A 16,751-nucleotide genomic window follows, 5' to 3' on the forward strand; every position below is an offset into this window, starting at 1 on the left:
CAGGGCGTGACTCCTGGAGCCAGGATGGATCCAGGCCCAGGGGAGCTGGAATCACAACAGCATCTTCATTACCTTACTGAGACCATTTTACTTCCCTGTTTACCTGAATGTGAATCTTTGAGGCASTCTGCCTTGTAGATCTTTCTAGTCTTTTCTCCCTTTTTAAGTCCATTCCCTCCCTCTTTCCCCAATTTTGCTTTCCCACTGCAGAGTTGGGTGCTCTCCAAGAGCTTGGAGAAAGGACTGCTTTTCTGTCCAAACCCCAACCTTGCCAGAGCAGTTCCTTGGCAATAGGAGCCCAGTCACCCACATAGCTGTGCAGGACAGCACTATTAACTGGAGTCCAGTCCTGCTGTCTGCTACAGGATCCCATTTCCTTTGGGTGCCTGAGAATTTCCCACATCATTAAAACAAGCAGCTCTAAAAGCAAAGGCTCCTGTCTCCAGCCAGACTCCTGGCACACCAGGGYTGACCACGTCTCAAGCTCACAACCTCCTGATTTCCTTAATGTTCACAGCTGAAAAATGTGAAAGCTCTTGCCAGACAAGCAGCCACAGTGCCCTGCCAGGGAAGGCTGTGGACTGCACAGTGAGATCCAGCAGATATTGGTTTCCTGGTCACAGACTGGCTGTGCAGCCATGTGTTGCATGAGGAGGTAATGTGTGCAAGATCTGRATGGGGAGCATTGCAYTGCATGGCTGGCAGCCTRAGAGAAGAGCTGATTTCAAAGCGCTGAATTGGATATTTGGCTCATTTTTGCAATTTATWGACTTCTCTCCCTGAGAATTRYTTTTGCCCACAGARGTTGTGGACTCCCTGTCCCTGGAGGTGTTCCAGGACAGGYTGGATGGGACTCKGAGCAACCTGGCCTAGTGGAAGGTGTCCCTGCCCATGGCAGGAGGGGTGAAGCTGGATTCCTTTCAAACCCAAACCAGTCTAAGATTCTGGGATYCTACACATATAGATAAGGTGGGGAGTGAGGTGGGTGTGTGGTGTCAGGGTGTATTATCTCCATTCCTSTGTAGTACACTCTGCCAGTCACTTCTTCAAAAATGTGCCTGGTCTAAAAGCATTTCCATTATCCCAGTCCACATTAGTAACCCTCAGGGGTTTTACTCAGAGAAAAAGGCTTGACCCACCTGAAAGTGAGGGTCATCCAATGTCGCCATATGCAGGAAATCTCTTTTGTTCCTCTCTGGTAATCAAGCAGTTAAAGACACTAAAATCAGCTGAAAAGGAGCCGAGATGGTTGGTTGTGGCCAACAGAAAGGAAATAAATGGTGGCACAGGGCACAGCTGAGGCTGGTYGTTACAGGTTGTGCTGTTCAAAATCCTCACCTGCAGTATGAGCTGTGATACAGAGCACATTACTGCAGGATCAGATCYTTGTGGATGTGCTGTTACTAATGAGGGATGGCTGTTACACCACCCAGACTGGGATGGGTRCAAGGAAATGCACCTCTGTGCACGTAGGCACAGAGCTTTAGTGGAGGGCAGATTCCTCAGTGGATCTTGGCTAAGAGGCAGTTTGACATTTGAGAGAGAGATCTGAGAGAGGGCTGTTTGCCTTTCTCTTTAAGCCCCATGTCTTTGTTTTCTGGTGTCATACAAGATGTCAAAGAGTTAACTTGAAAACAAGTTTGAAAGCAGTCTTCTGCATTACTGCCCAAGCACAACTTTAACCTCACCACCTTCTATGAATTTTCTCACATATTTGATTGGAGTTAACTGTTGTCTGGTACTATCAGAAATTTTGGGAGTATTGATCAGATTGCATTGTTAGGAGAGGTAGGAGCTGTTACCTAATGTGTGGTAAACTCTGAGGGTTTGATAAAGCACCCTTGCTGCAAAACCTGTTGGTAGTATTGCRAATATTACCTGACCACTGCAGATTTTTTAGTTGCATTTGTATGACACTGAGAACTTGTTTTACTCCTCAGTATATCACACCATGGATTTGTGGTTGCTAGTTTTACTTTTCAGCATTTAAAAGGCCAGTCAAACATTACTCAGGCTCTGTGGTGACATCCAGGATATTTTTTTTGCCCAGAGGCTGATGCTTGTAGATATTCTTGTGTAATCACGTAGGGCTGTTTCCTGAACCCCAACAAACTCCTGGGATCTGGAGGAGATGCATGGATTTGTTAAATAGGTTCACACAGATGGGACTTGGTTGTAGTGCCTTTGTTGTGGGTCATGTTTTGGTAGCTGGCAGGAAGTGTTGCAGCAGGGACTGTGAAGCTCWTTTTATTGGTAATATACAGAAGAGCTGCTTGAATTAACCTCGTGTTTGGCTGTGAGCTGTGCTCAGAGGGACCTCCAAGAGTTGACTTCTGTATAATTTAAACAGAGGAGCGATAGGGCTTTTAGTCTAGCATGAGTTCTGGTTRTTTGACTGTGCTGTGAGAGTACATGTTACTGTGCTAAGGGCAAATTACTCCAGGCTTCTGCTTGAGCACCAGCATCRTGCTCCTGCTGAGCAAGACACAGAACACGGAGCAGCTTCTGCCATTAAGAGCCCAGAATCAGAAATAACAAGATCCTTTCCCCAAACAGCTTGGAAACTACTGGTGAGGCCTTTATTCATGTTTCCCTCCGTGTCATTGGGAACAAAATGCAGCCTGGTGCCCAGTGAGCAGCTGGTATTTAACTGCAGGAAGCATGCTGAGGGCAGGCTGGGCTTAGCCAGCGGATAATGCGAGCCCTGTGAAGAGCAGCTCTCCTCCCAGAGGTGACAGCAACCACTGGCTCATTTGACCTTGACTTCACCACTGAGTTGATGTGTGGCATAGCTTAAGAAAGTCCATTATTTTGGCTCTTGCCCACGCACACGAATCTGTTGTGCCTGTGCAGGGCCGGCTGCCAGCAGTGCCAGTGTCAGGCTGGGCTGTCAGTGAGCCCTTCATGGGCAGTGCTGCTGTGCCTCACCTGACTGCAGGGGTGTGCCTTGGTGCTATCATCTCCTAATAACCCTTTTAGACTCCAAAAACCTCTGGTCCTCTCCTGCAACCCAGTGCTGCTTCCAGGATGGCTGGCTCCTGGGAGAGCAGTACCTGTGCCCTCTGCCATATGGGCACAACTAGTGAGTGCTGGAAATCCCTGAGCAGCTTTAGCTCCTTCAGAAATGACAGCCAAGGCACTGCAAGCAGATTGCTGGGAAGGTGTTCCTAGCCCAAGTCTGAGATTTTGTGGGTTTTTTTTTAATTTCACATGTTTTCTGTCTGGGTTAAGAGCTGACATAAGCTGGGCATGTGGTGGGAGAGGTTTCTCTCTCACGCCTCCCTTCTCTCCTGGGGTGCTGCCTTGAGACTGTCACTCCACCCCAGCTGCTCACTGGGGACTTGCAGCCCCCATCCCTCCCTCTGCACAGTTGCTGCAGGGCGTGCAGCCTGAGCTGAGCTGCTGATGTAATTTCCCATCTGCTTTTTAAATTTCTGCCTTGTTAAAAACCGGAGTGGAGAGGGGGAGAGGAGACCCTTTGCAAGCAGCCATGGAAGTGGTCTTGCTCTCTTACTCTGCTGTTCAAGATTGGCAGGATTCTAATGATGCCCATTTTAATTTGCATTCTTCAGTGTCTGCTCCTCCGCCAGGTTGGTATTTCACCATCCCAACTGTTTTTCACTTTGCCCCAAAACAAAGATGACAAAGTAGAAGCAGGGACACGCTCACCTGCCCAGGAGCAGTTGTRACAAGGCAGACAGGGGAGCTGCCACGACGATGGGATGCATTAGCCCCATAAAGAGCTGAGATAAAAGAGCTCTTCATTATTCCCTTGCAGATTGAGTTAAGGCTCCCGACAGCATTCAGGCTCACTGCCTCGAGTTACAGTGATTTAATTTTACACAAGTGTCTAATGGGATGCCCTTTCCACCAACACTTGCGAGCTGTGGTGTCAGTGCAGTGTCTGGTGTCATTCCAGGAGCTCACAGCTGACGATCCCCAGTGGTGTCTGGGTGTTCAGTGAAGCTCTGGTTTTGCAGGTGACTCTACATGAAGGGTTGATTTGAATTCAGCAGTGTCTGCTGCATTGTGCCAGCACTGCCAGGCCTGCCTTCTTGGCTTTTGTCCTGCTCTGTTGATGAGCTCTCAAAATGTGGTATTTCCCTCGAGCTCTTGTCCTCTACATTTCTGCAAGGACTCCTGATCYTCAGTTCAGTTTTGCTGCTAGAGAATGGCTTTCACAAGCCATCTTTAGATCTTAKCCCCTGAAGCTGTTGCATGATACCRGGGYATTTTCCAGGACACAGGTATTAACAGGAGCASCTTAACCAACAGAATCACTGATACTTGAATAGACTATTTTAGTCATTCTGTATTTCCTACATTTTTACCATGATCCCAAATAAGAGAATATTCCCAGAAGATGCTTCCTTTCACTGTGAAATGGTGCTGGGAAGGAGGAGGGAGTCTGAGAGAGGAAGAGGGACAAGGCTCAGGTGGCAGGGAGAATTGGAGGTCAGAATTCCAGCAGCCTTGGCAGAGCTGTGCAGGACTGGYTGTGCTGCAGGACATGAACAGGTTGTCCACTGGCAGGACTGTGGGGTCACAGGATGGGGACAGCAGGTGTTACCGGTCAGGACTGAAATCCAGCAGCTCCATTTCCTGCACTCCCATTGCCTCGACCTGTTTTTTCTCATTATTTCTTTTTTTTTTTTTTTTCTTGTTTTTTCTCATTATTTCTTTTTTTTTTTTTATTCTATTTTTTTGGAGGAGAGTTATAACTCTTTTGGGGAAGGGCAGCTGTTTGAGCTCCATTTCTAAATAGAGTTTAAAATATTAGAGGAAATCTGAATAAAGGTGCCCAAGACAGGTGCAAAGCAACTTTTTCCTGCTGACACATTTRCAGGGCTGCATCCTGTTTCAAGGCTGGCCCGGGGGTCTGCCTTGGCAGGTGAACAGAGGACTTTGYCTTGCAGCCAGTGTGGGAACCAACTTCGTGATGTGCAAATCCTGCATTGTGCTGTTGTATTTATAGCTTTCACTGAAGTCATCCACTCCTTTCAGCTGTACAACTGAAACGCCAGCAGAAGCTGAACAATTGCCACCAAATGACCAGATTTACAAAAAGTGACAACTGCTTGTTTATCAGGAGGAAGGGAGGGATGATGGCARTGCCTTGTGCATGACAGCATGTTTACAGAGTTTTCCATGACACTTAAATACATCAGTTCCTCCTGCTCTCAGATGGATAGAAAAGAGTTTTTTTTCTTAATTTCATAATATTTAGTACACTTAATAATTGGCTGGGTTTGTAGTAGACTTTCTGGGTTACTGGATGTCATCCTCCAACACTAAAATACTGCAAAGGTAACTAATCCTCTGTCAGAGCTTCATAGGCTGACCTGGGTGGGGTTTTTCATTGATTYCAGAAGGGTATTGTACAGATGGAAGGGTCTCCTAGATGAGATTTGATCCCATTTAATATTTCTATTGAGCCATATCTCAGAATTGGAGATGATAATTTTCTTTAAAAGGGGATGGGAGCAAAGGGTGTTGGATTTGAATTAAGGAGGTAGGAAATTCTAGAAGGTAARTATTTTGTACCAGCATTGGCAGTGGCATTTAAAGAGGCTGAGGGAAGGWTACACCCAGTCTCACAGGTAGGTGTGCTCTGATAACATTTTTATCAGCTTGCTAGAGTGGAGAAACACTGTGCACCTCCTCATTCTAGAGATRTTGCTGACTGCAGGTATCAGACTCACTGTAGACACAAGTATTATTATAGATTTCTAGTCAAGATTGCATCATTACACTCCTAAAAAGCAGACTGATGCTGTTCTGGTTTCCTGGTGATTTTAGACATCAGCTGCTGAGGAATGTTCTCAGGATTGYCATGGATTATGTGAGGATTTGGGCTAAGCATCAGTAAATCAGACTTCTCAAGTTGCTGTTTGGAGACTTCACTGATGCAAAGAGTATTTTCCAGGGTATTATCAGCTGTGTTTGTGGCCTGTGATGGTGTTTGYTGTGTGCTGACTCTCAGGATGGGATGTTTGATATTTGGGATATTTCCTCAGGGTGGATGGACGCTGTGTGAGCTCCCTGAGAGCACAGTGAGGGGGTTCTTGTGAAGATGATCCCTGCCTGCTGCCCCTCAGCAGGGTTTGCAGCCCAGGGCCAGCCAGTGTGAGCTCTCCTTGCCTTGCAGTGATGGCCTACATGCAGTTYGTGGAGGACTACTCCGAGCCACAGCCGTCCATGTTCTACCAGACCCCTCAGAACGAGCACATCTACCAGAAGAAGAACAAGTACCTCAGGGAAGTCTACGGCATCAATGACTCCTTCATCAGCTTAGACCCTTCTCAAGACCTGGCCCCTCCTCCTGCTCTCCCACCGAAGCAGCGGCAGCTGGTGAGTGCCACCACAGGGGCACCTGGCAGTGCCACCACAGGGACACCTGGCAGTGCCACCACAGGGACACCTGGCAGTGCCACCACAGGGACACCTGGCAGTGCCACCAGAGTGCCAGGAGCAGCTCTGCTCTGCCTGCTGCTGGTTGTTTCTGACGGGCTGTGCTGGTGGGAGGGTGTCTCATGGTGTCACCACATCGTGCTCCTTGGCAGCTTGTGAACGYGGCTTTAGGCATTTTGCATCGTGTGCTTTTCTGTTGCTTTGTAACCCCACGTTCAGAGTGCTCCCTGTAAGCTTGGAAAGTCCTAAAATGCCCTAAAAATGAAATGTTCGCCTTCCACACGGCAGGGCTGAACCTGTGCCAGGCTTGTGCAACGACAGCTGCTCGGAAGATTTTGACACACACTGAGCAGCACAATTTGCAAGAGATTGCTGCACTGTGTTCCCAATGCTGGTTTGAAACTGTTGTCAGAGATGCCACTATTAATAACTGTTTAAATGAAATAACTGCTTTTATGTTGTTATGCACAGGCCTTTGGTATAGYCACTGTTCACTCGTGTGTGTTTCCTCCACACGAACCCCCTTGTGTGATTCAGATTTTACCTGKTTCTCAGAGTTGTGCTGGCCCCACAGACTGCCAGCACAGAGAGGCACATCCACACGTGTGTTGCTGGTGGGTTTAACAGCACAGAAAGGGCCATTTTCCATGTGGGGGATGAAATCCTGGGCTCAGTGATGGCAATTTTGTTTCTGACCTTAGTGGAGCATGGGTTTTGTCCCATTTCTTTTTAAGGGTTTTCCTTTCTTTTCTCTCTTTTTTCTTCTTTTCTCCAACCTTAGAGATTTTGTTTATATTAATTATTTGCTCTATTTAAAAAAATTCTTTTGTGCGGATGTAGCTTACTTAAATTGGCCATGGCATTAACAAAATGGGARGAAATGTGGGAACAGAGCCATGCTCTTACCATCACGAGGGTGACTCTTGCAGTATTTCTTCATGTTGTCTGTGCTAAAGTTTGACTGTCCCAGAGTGTTGCTTTTTAACTCTAATTTTGGGATTTGCCTAACCACGTTCCTGTGATGCAAGTAGGAGTCCTAAAAAGACAGAGTGACATTTTTGGCTAAGCTAAACTGAGTATTGTGCATTAATTCTTTGTGGGGATGAGCCCTTAAATGCCAGCATCCCATCTGCTTTGCAGGGACTCTGAAGRGTCTGCAGGACTCGTCTCTGGAGGGTCAGGCAGTTCTCCAGGGTCTGTGGTCCCCATCAGTGTGACCCTTGCACTGTCATCTGTCCCTTGCATCCCTTGCCTTCCTCCCCCTCCTCGAGGTGGCTGCACTTCCGTGATGTTTCCAGAGGTGATTTGGGCTGCACAGCCATGATCAGAGTCTGCAAAGCACAGATTTACTGCAGCCTTTATGCAGAAGGGAAATTCTGCTCCTGTTCTGAATTCCTCGACTGGAGCAAAGCATTTCTTTGTTTCCCTTTAATCATTATGTGGACAGCTGAGATGTCACTGCTTTGCCTGCTGGCCATTCTCGTTGTTTTGCAAGCTGATACCATCAAGGTGTTGCTTGCAGTTCCCCTGGAGCAAAGGTTTCTTCAAGTKCAGCCTCCCACCCTTCATCCCTCTGTTGGGAAGGAGGTGCAAGCAGGTGATGGTTTATTTAAAACTCCCTGTAAAAGCCACCAGACTCTTGTTCCTCTGCTCCTGCTGCCCTGGGAGTTTTTGAAATGCCATATCAAATCTAGCAGCAGCAAGTTTTGCTGGATGGACTCCTCTATAATGTAATAGTGAGGAAGTCCTTTCTTGTCAGCCTCAGATTTTAATCAAAAATAAGATTATGTGTTTGCATTGTATGTTTTATTCAACAAGTCAGAGCTGAAAAAGCCTCAATATACCTTATCCTCTCTCAGCCTCCTTACTGAGTGGAATTCAGGAGAAAKTCCTTGCCAGGATTTGTTACTTGCAGTGTAATAGCTGCCTCCTGTGCAAGTGATGATAATTTTGGATTGAACAGAGAAGTGGCAGGACATCACTGTCACCCASAATCCCAGCAATACCAGTGAGGACCCAGAGCTCACACTGGAAAGGCCAAGTTCCCAATCTTCAGGTTGCCAGATAAAAGAGTAGTCTGCAAGAACCACGTGCTTGAAGCCAGCTCTTCTTTGAGCATCTGCCCCCACGCCACGGGGAGAAAAGGGCAGYGAGGAACAGCTTGTCTGTGCTGGCAGCAGCTGGCCATGGCTGAGCAGGGAGGGGGAAGGCAGGACTTGGTTTTTTAAGGGATTTGTGAAACAAAGAAGATTTGAATTGTGATTTTTGCCGTGCCTCTTGAGCTCAGGAAAGGCATATTGGTGTGTCTGGCTCTGATGAACTGTATGAATAGCTGTTTGTTTAGCCAGCCATTATATGCATTGTTTTACAGTTAGCGTTTCTTGCCCTTTATTCATCGCCTTTTCTGTGCTCTCTTTCTCTGTGTCTCCTGCTTTCTCCCTCTCCTCAGCAGGCCTCCTATGCTGCCTCTTCTTTCTCTTCTGTCTCCTACTGTGTCCAGCCACCTAAAGTGCCCTTCACCCCCGAGGACTGCGGTGCCACTCAGGGCCTCACTATGTCAGTCTCTAACTCCTTTCTCAGCCGGCACAGCTCCTTTCCTGTGCACTCGGTGAGTTCTCTCTGCTCCTCTGGAACACGGGGGTGTTGTCTCATTGCTGGGTGCAAATTCTCTGCTTGCCCTCTCAGGTAAAGGTGGAGCATCTTTTGGGGGTTTTTGAATTCCTGYAGGTGGGAAAAGCAGTGTGGAAATCTCCCTGAGTGTAAACCTCACCAAGTGGAGCCAGGGGAGGTGTAGTTTTCTTTAAATTACGTGTTCATGGTGACATTGGTGGGGGGGACTGAGGAAACAGAGCTGGCCTGTGTGCCCAGGCACTCTCCTGTGACCTCTGTGTGCCCCAGGCTGGAGCTGCASAGTCCTCTTGTCCCATTGCATAATGCCAGCCATGTGGATGAGTCAATTAAAGGCTGCTCTGGGAGAAATAACAAGATGCTGTCCCTGAAATCCATGGATTTAGTCAAACACATGGAACAGGGGCTGCAGCTCCTTAATTTTTTTTCTAGAAAATGGTCTCTGCTAGATTTTCCATCTCATTTTTGCCTGTCTGCTTCCCTTCATGTCTCCATGGTTCCAGACAAGCTCAGTTTGCTTTTATGATTTGCTGATGGATGAGCAGGGTTTTCTCCTACTGCACTTGTGAGCAGCCTGAAGAGAGAATGGCAGGAGGAGCTGGAAATCATTTAAATCAAAATACTATTAGGCACTGCTTAAATCTCTGATCAGCTGCTTAAATTAAATGGTACTAATAACAAAGTGTTAACATAATGAAATTAAACTCAACCATGGGATTCCACCAGCTCATCAGTGTGGGGCTCGTTTGCATGTTACGCTGTGTGGTTATGCTCTGATTGCCATGTGATGACAACTGAGAATACACTATTTTTTGACAGTGCCCTGGATGTTTAGTAAATTAGGCTTCTTCTGGAGAAGAAATTATCAGATAAGACTTCAGAAGATTCAGAAGTGGTCAATTAGTTTAATATTAAATGTTTGAAAACAGTATCCTCCCACTGTGCCACTGCTATCTTCCYATTTCAGCACTTACTCATTCTTTAAAAATTAGTGATAATCATTGGTCCGAAGAAGAAGAAAGTATTCAAGTGCTTTACAAGTAGTGCTACTTCACAAGCCATGAATGAAAGCTTTTGGCTTCCMCTTGTGTGAGAGAGAGCAGGATCATAGCTTTGCTGCACCGGTGAAAAAGCTAAGGGGTTGCAAGGTTAGTGTTTGCATAAATTTGTGATAAGCAGCTCTAAAATTTGAAGTAAAAGTCCTGAATTGTACAGCTCTCTATTTGGTRGTGATATTGCAAGCAAAACATGGAACTGGAGGACTAAGTAAAGGCRCTTGACTATTTTTGATTTAATTGAGAGGCTATAAATACGATTTTATAATGTTCTAAAAATATGTGGGCACTTCAATTTTAAAAAACGTCCTGGTTGGATTAAATGGTTGCCACCTATTAAATTGCTGTGACCCATTCTCATCTTACTTTGGACTACATTACTGTGAATATATTATTTTAAGAAATGTTAAAACTTCATTAAAAAATCCTTACTCGTTTTTGCAAGGTTTTGATGAGAGGTAAGATAAATGACTGGAGTATGAGGAGCAATGAGAACAGTGGGACAGTGAACTGTCAAATGCACACAGGAAATAAGGTGAATTAAAAATGGTGATTTTTCCATTAGTGGAAATTAGGATAATCTCATAGTCTCTCATTACTCTATCTGGTCTATTTTTTTCACAGCCAAAAATGAGATTTTCACTCAGAGTGTCCCTTTGAGCTGCAAAATACCAATGTCCTTACATGCATCGTAGCTGACCCATGTAATACCATCAGCATGGTTTATCCCACTTCCCATCCCTAATAAGACAGGGATGTGGAACAGCTGTGGAGCTTTGGATCCCTCCCAGGGTGACACCCTCCATCAGCCCTGCAAAAACCAGAGCCCCTCCTGTGATCTCCTCCTTGGGCCTTCATCCAAGGGATGCCCTGAGCTGCAGCAGCAACACTTCAGGATGTTGCTCTGCTCCTCATATTCTCATGTCTTCATTGAGTTGGCCTCTTGTGTGCCCAGACAGCAGTGGTGACTATCAGATCTTCTAAAATTAGGTGTCTCCTGCATAAATTGTTACTGATTCTTCACAGGAAGAGAAATCCTCCTGGGATCAATACCAGGAAGTTCAAGCTGCTAAACACGATGGCCATCCACTGACCCAGTGTCAGCAAGGCCCTTCAAGTGCAGCCAATTTTCAGAAAGTGCCCTGTGCTTTTTTCATTTCCCTGGAGACTGGCCTGGGGAGGACACAGGAGTCACCCCMAGAGGGAGGACCTGCCCCTGTCCCCTCTGTTCAGGTGCCAGCAGCAGGGAAACCGAGCCCATACCACATTCTGCTTGTTATCCCCTTAGCTTTGTGCTCCAGGTGAAGGATTAGTGCCTTACTACTGATTTACACRGCTTAAAAAGGCTGTTTTCAGACAGCAAAAAAGAGGTGAGGTTGTTCAGAGCATCTTTTAATTTTTAATGCACGAATTTTTCTCGAGCCCTGACTCCTTTCCCTCCAATCAGCACCACAGAGGCTGTTGCAGCTCGGCTGCCACCACTGCTCTGTCAACCCACTAATTGTGTTTTTGCCTCCTTTGCAGGAAATTGTGTCAGAGGTAATAGYTTTTACTGGATAGAGGCAGATCTTGAGCAACTGGATCAAACCTCATAGGTTTGGCAAGTGGAGCTGTTTTTTTGACCGAGTCTGACTCGTGTCTGGCCTCTGTGCCAGCAGGGGTGGTGTTGGTAGTGTGGGCTGGTGTTCTAAGGAACTGCATCATGTTCCCCATCCCATGGACAGCTGAGCCATTAAACCCCACACTGGGGGAACAGCTGTAAGAACCATTTGAGGGATTCCCACCTCTTTTGAAAGCACTGAGCAATGGGAAAGGAGGTTTGCAACAAGAAGGCATCGTCCTTGGTTCTAGCTGGCAGTAATTTCTGCCCAGCTGATCACTTCCCTCCCTTCTCCTGAGCACAGAGCTGCTTTGCTTTGGTTTAATCAATCCTTGTGCTGTTTGCCTGGAAATGGGTGGGCAGGTATCCGAGCAGCAGGAATTATCAGATCTGGAAATCTCGTTACTTCCTGGCAGCTGGAGAGSTCTGCAGTGACCGAGGAAATCACCCACTGACAAACTCCACTGCTGCCCATCCACTCCAAGGGCTGCAGAAAGTCTCAGGGAAGCTTTTCCATGCTGAAACAAGGAACAGTTGTATCTCCAAGGCATGTACATGCCATTAGTAAAAATTTGGCTGCATCCTCTGCTGTAGAGAAATAATTTGCCTTTTCTTAAAATGCTGATTTTTTTCTTATGTTTTCTTTTTAATTAAGAAACATTTCCAGTAATTTTCCAGAAACCAATTGGCTGTCAGATTCCAGCAGAAGGCACAAGTGATTTCCTTACGAAAGCTCCAGTTCAGCGCTTCTGTTYTCTCTTGTTCCCACCATTCTTGAGCAAATTGAGCAAGTGCACGGAAAATTCACAGCAACTGTTTTCCTTTCTTGTGTGTGTGCTAACGTATGTTCAGGAAAAGGGGGGTCAGATAAGTGATTAAAGGCRTGCACAACGCTGACATGTGCTTCCCATGTTTTCCTTGCCTTGCTGCTGTTCTCATTCATATGGTAGGAGCCCCAGTCAAACCATGCCTGGGAAGTCATCGTATGTTTGTTCCTTTCTGTCCTAAGTTCTGTCTCCTTCACTTGGAGCAGAGGGAAGAGGGAATGAAAAGATTTGCATCCCTTTCACCAGCTGCTCTGTCTTAGGTATTGTTTTGCCTTTCCTGTTTAGCATTCTTTTTGTGTTTGTGTTCATTTCCACTGCCCGTGGCAGGCCTGGACACTGGGATTAATGGTGCTGTTGCCTGCTGGCATCACTGGATCCTGCTGCTGAAAGTCACTTCCTCTGGGGGTTCGTACATTTTCCTTGCAGTTGGGACACTGCAGGTCTCTGTAGGTCTTTCTGAACCTATGTTGACTTCATAGGCCACACATGCCATGTTTTTTGTGTGACTGACTTTTTAGAAGTCTTGTCTTGGTCTCCAGACTGTCTTTTTAAAATCTGCCATCTTGATCTGGGGGCTTTGTTTATAAGCTGAAAGTTGATGCAGTAGGTGTGATTGAATTGAATTCTCATGGTATTTTCCAAAGAGGGATGCATGACAGCATGGTTAATAAGTCTTCTGAAGGTTTTCTTCCCCTGCCCCCATATTTGTTTTGTTGGAAAGATGTGCAGGAATCTCTCCCYCATAAGGAAGAGTTGGATTTTGTGTTTTCTCCTGCAGAAAACAGGAGACACAACAATCCCCATCCATCCATGTGCTGTGCTGACCATCAGTTAACAGCAGGGAGGTCAGCTCTGCAGCCAGGTCAGAGGCCTTGCTGAGAAACATTCCAGCCCGAGGAGTTGCTGCCTTTCCTGTGGCAGTGCTTGAAGCCATTCTGTTGGCARCTTGTGTTTCCAGCCATTCATTGCAGGAGCATTTCCTTCCTCATTAGCCAAAGAACCTGGAAGCCCAGCATTGTGTCATGAGATAGGAAGTCTATTCCAATAGTTGTCTGTGCAATTATATTCGTTGGGTGTAACGAGTTTGCAACACCCAGTGTTTTGTGAACATAGTTCTGTACTGTTACAATTTGGGCATCCAGCTCTGGCACGTTGCCCACGGCGTTCCCTTAATAGCATTAGCAGGGGAGATCTGAAAGATTGATCCTTTCCTCTGATAGCTTCATATTTTGGGAGTCTGATACTCTACCTGATCTGGGAGTGTCTGGCAGGATGGCAGATTGATTTGGCAGAAGGCCACAGGGTAACTGAGAAGGCTGTGCTTAAAAGGTAAAAACCGTGTCTGCTGATGCTGCAGATGCTCTGTCAGCCATGTAATTGAATTCAACTTTGGGTTTAGGCTGGAGACTGCTGTAACTTGCAACCACTGACTCTCTGCATATATATCCCTGTCTCCCTGTTAGCTGTGGTCAGCCAAGCCCAGTGAGTGTGAAGAAGCATCGCTCCTGAAATCAGTTTTCTATTGGAGTGCTTATCTCCTGCCATCTAATCCAAATAAACAGCCAGAATGTCACTGACCTTTGGGATATCCTGTAACATGGCTTCTAATGATGGAAAGCTGTTCTGAAATATTCACCGTCGCAAAAAATCAAAGGCAGCAAATTGAAAGGTTGAAAGATGCAGTCTCTGGGAGACCTCTGTGTGTCACGGTGTGTGGTAAATGTTCAGGGCCAGGCACGTTTGCTTCCTGCTGTTCCCAGGAGATGAGACTGCTCCCAGCTCAAAGCTTCTTTGTGCAAGCACTTCCCCAGTGGCAGATAAGGTCTTTTTGAAAACCAGTGTACTTGTGAAAGGGRAGGGAACTCTCTTCTCCCTGTCTGGGATGTTTGCTGTCATAGTCAGAGTCACTCATGTTGGGAGAGCCTCCTCTGGTCCTGTGGTGGGAGCTGGCAGTGTGGCCAGGCTTTGGATACAGGAGAGCATCCTTTCCCAAAGATTCCTATTGTACACTGTTTTCTAGCTTTCCACGGGAGTCTTTGGAAATACTTAAAGCAAAGCCCCAGAGTCAGAGGTTGTGTCCGTGAAGCCCATAACCGAGGCCTTCCTGACCCTGCAGGAAACCTCTGAGAAGCTGATTAAAACAAGCACTGATTTGTTTCCAAGATAAACKATTGCCTCTTGGGGGGAGCTCTAAAGGATGGCTTGTTTCCTTGTGATAGATATGTGGAATGGACTGTCCCCTCCCCAGAAAAGTATGTGTTTTAGAGGATGRCAGGGCTTCCAAGAGCTGTACAACACCCAGATCCCACAGAAGCCATGGCTGCAATTCCTGGGGCAGCTGCTGGCTGGGCTGGGCCATCTTGGGAGCAGCAGGAATGGGTGCCATATGGACATCATCTCCACTTCGGGGTGGGTTTTTTTCTCTTTGTAAAGTATGCTTCAGTGTTGGCTCTTGTCCCAGCACGGCTGCATAACTGGAATTCCAGAGCTGCTTGCAGGCTCCGGAGGAAGGAGGGGGCTCCCTGGCTCCCTTTTTACAAAATGCAACTTTACAACCAGATTGGGAGTTGAGAGCAGTCTGACTAATTAATGCCAGCACACCAAAGGCTTCTCTGCACTGTTCCCTTTGTTAACAGCATGCTGAGAGCCTGTCTGCATCCTTGAATGATTGTTCACGGATCACATAAGRAAGATTAATGCATTTCCATGGCTACCTGGGCCCTAAATTGGCATTTTCACTGTATGCCATGCCAAGAGGTTGTTCTGAGAGGTGTATTGATAAAACCAGGGGGAGATGAACACACAGTGATCGTCAATACTGACATACCTGCATTTAAACTTGTAAAATTCCTGCAATACTATATTTAGGTCTAAATTGTCTCCGAATTGGGATTAATGTGTGTGTGAAACTCCGCAAGGCAGGAGCTGTGCAAATGTTCCTGTCCCAGCAGCAATAACTCATGTCCCTGCAGGCAGAGTCTGCCCTGAGCTAACCCTGCCAGCGCCTCACGCAGGGCTCTGCTGTCCCAGAGTGACTTGGCTGAGGACACATTTCCTTTCACTGCTGCCCTGCGTGAGCTCCACCGCTGCTTTGCACAAGCCTGGCTTTTCCTCTGGGTTCKGCAGGTCAGGGACAAAACCCCTTGGAACTCCTGGGTGGAAGATGTCCATCAACTACAAAGTGAAGGACAGCGTGTGCCGCCCAGCTCATGTGGGTGCAGGAAGTCCAGCAGTGGGGGAGCTGGCACAGAGCTTCTGCTGGGGCTAATTATTTCCTCTACAGGAGCACAGCAGTTTTTTGAGGGTTTTCTTGAGCCGTTGAGCAGCAGTTTGGGGTCTAGGCTGGGACTTGGGGTGAGAGTTGCCGTATTAGTACCAGTGAGATCATGAAATACCAGGCAGGCGTAATGAATGTGCTGAGCCAAGATGATGTCATGAGCCTGGCGTCTTACGAGGGATTTAGTGGTTTGTGCCATGCAAGTGAAAATGAATAAATGTAGAGCATTTATCCAGGCAGAAAGTAAATACAGAGATTAGACTTGTCATTGTTACTGAGGCAGCTCCAAAAGCTGACAGTGTCCCTGGAGCCAGCGCTGCTCATCCGGAAAGAAATGGGCAGGAAGAGAGAGGAGCCTGTCCTAGAGCCAGTCTCCTTTTAGCCACAGGCATGTGGTGGGGATTTGCATTTTAATTATTTTTCAGTAGTCTTTTAAGCTCTCTTTCCAAAGCATCTCCCTCCTCTCCTGTGTATTATGGCCTGCAATTTGTTTGGGGCCCTGAGAATGCACCCAGAGCACTGCCGGACTCCACGCAAGGCACAGCCACTCAAGGATTAAGGTGGTGGAAGGTAAAGTCTAGCCATTGACCTTTACATTTCCTTTCCTTTGTAGAGGAAAAGCTCRTTTTTGACCAGGCTTCTGGCCTGAGGCTGTTCTCAGTTTAGATTTTTAAGCTTTCTTAGGTAGAAACAAAAATACTACTGCTGAGCTGGGTGCTGCAGCTGGGGTTCAGGTGATGGACTAAGCTTTGMTTTTTCTTACCTGCTCAGCTCTCCTGAGAAAATGTAGCCTGAATTCTCCAATTCTTGCCTTTGATTCCTTTTCTTTTTACATCACAGAGGTGTCACTTTTCAGCCTGGTTTGAGCAAGTTGTGTCTGTGCTTCTTGAGAGCTCTGTGCTGCACATTCTCTCTGCAGCAGATCCCTCAATGGAGCAGCACCACAACTGCGT

General features: G+C 46.8%; 1 protein-coding gene across 1 annotated transcript in view; it reads left to right on the forward strand.

Annotated features, from left to right (window-relative positions):
- Positions 1-16,751, forward strand: part of RAPGEF1 (Rap guanine nucleotide exchange factor 1) — a 50,046-nt gene that overhangs the window by 17,572 nt on the left and 15,723 nt on the right. The window contains exons 10-11 of the mRNA XM_057371597.1: positions 6,149-6,351; positions 8,861-9,019. Of these exons, the coding sequence (XP_057227580.1) occupies positions 6,149-6,351; positions 8,861-9,019 (362 nt within the window). The remainder of the gene's footprint in view (positions 1-6,148; positions 6,352-8,860; positions 9,020-16,751) is intronic.

This window comes from Malurus melanocephalus, unplaced genomic scaffold, assembly GCF_030028575.1.
Source record: "Malurus melanocephalus ecotype Western Australia unplaced genomic scaffold, MMel_1.1 scaffold_149, whole genome shotgun sequence".
Taxonomy (NCBI): domain Eukaryota; kingdom Metazoa; phylum Chordata; class Aves; order Passeriformes; family Maluridae; genus Malurus; species Malurus melanocephalus.